Here is a 540-nt window from a genome sequence, read left to right as displayed (position 1 = left end):
GGTGCAGAGAGCGATGCCATAGAGCAGGAGGAACGGCGAGCAGAGCATGGCGAAGTGACGCCGGTTCCGCACCGTCCAGATGAGGCAGGACCAGAGCAGCAGCACGAAGGTCAGCCAGCTGTGGTAGGTGATGCTCCACACCTACAGGCAGGCAGGATGCGGCCATTCGCATGGCATCAGGCCGGGGGGTGCCCCCCATGTCCCCCCACTCACCATCATGGCGATGAGGGCGCAGACGTAGCTCTGTTTCATGATGACATGGCCCAGGGCACGCAGGAGCAGCCACTGCGCCGGACGCTTCCTGCCTGGCCATGGGGAGGGGGACTTAGGGCTTGGGGATGGGGGTGCAGTGGGGACAGGCTTACCCGGCTGTGGAGAGTTGCCCATGATGTGCACAGTGCAGTTCTCAGCACCGGTGCCTGGCTTACCAGTGTTGGGGGATAGCATGGGCTGGGGGGACAGAGAGGGCTCAGAGCCCACCCTGGCACTCCCAGAGCACCCCACATCTGTTCCCCCACAGCTTGGGCATCACTTGGGGGG

At 64.3% G+C, this 540-nt stretch overlaps 1 protein-coding gene across 1 annotated transcript in view; it reads right to left on the bottom strand.

The window, feature by feature from the left end:
* The window catches only part of PIEZO1 (piezo-type mechanosensitive ion channel component 1), a gene marked incomplete at its 5' end in the record, with an annotated part of 13,786 nt that extends 13,336 nt beyond the window's left edge, over positions 1-450 (bottom strand). Inside the window, 3 exon segments of the mRNA XM_010020540.1 lie at positions 4-141; positions 214-305; positions 366-450. Of these exon segments, the coding sequence (XP_010018842.1) occupies positions 4-141; positions 214-305; positions 366-450 (315 nt within the window).
* Between the last annotated feature and the right edge of the window lie 90 nt (positions 451-540).

This window comes from Nestor notabilis, unplaced genomic scaffold (genome assembly GCF_000696875.1).
Source record: "Nestor notabilis isolate BGI_N333 unplaced genomic scaffold, ASM69687v1 scaffold18158, whole genome shotgun sequence".
NCBI lineage: Eukaryota > Metazoa > Chordata > Aves > Psittaciformes > Psittacidae > Nestor > Nestor notabilis.
Note: the sequence above shows the minus strand (reverse complement) of the source record. Positions and strands in the feature narration are given on the sequence as shown.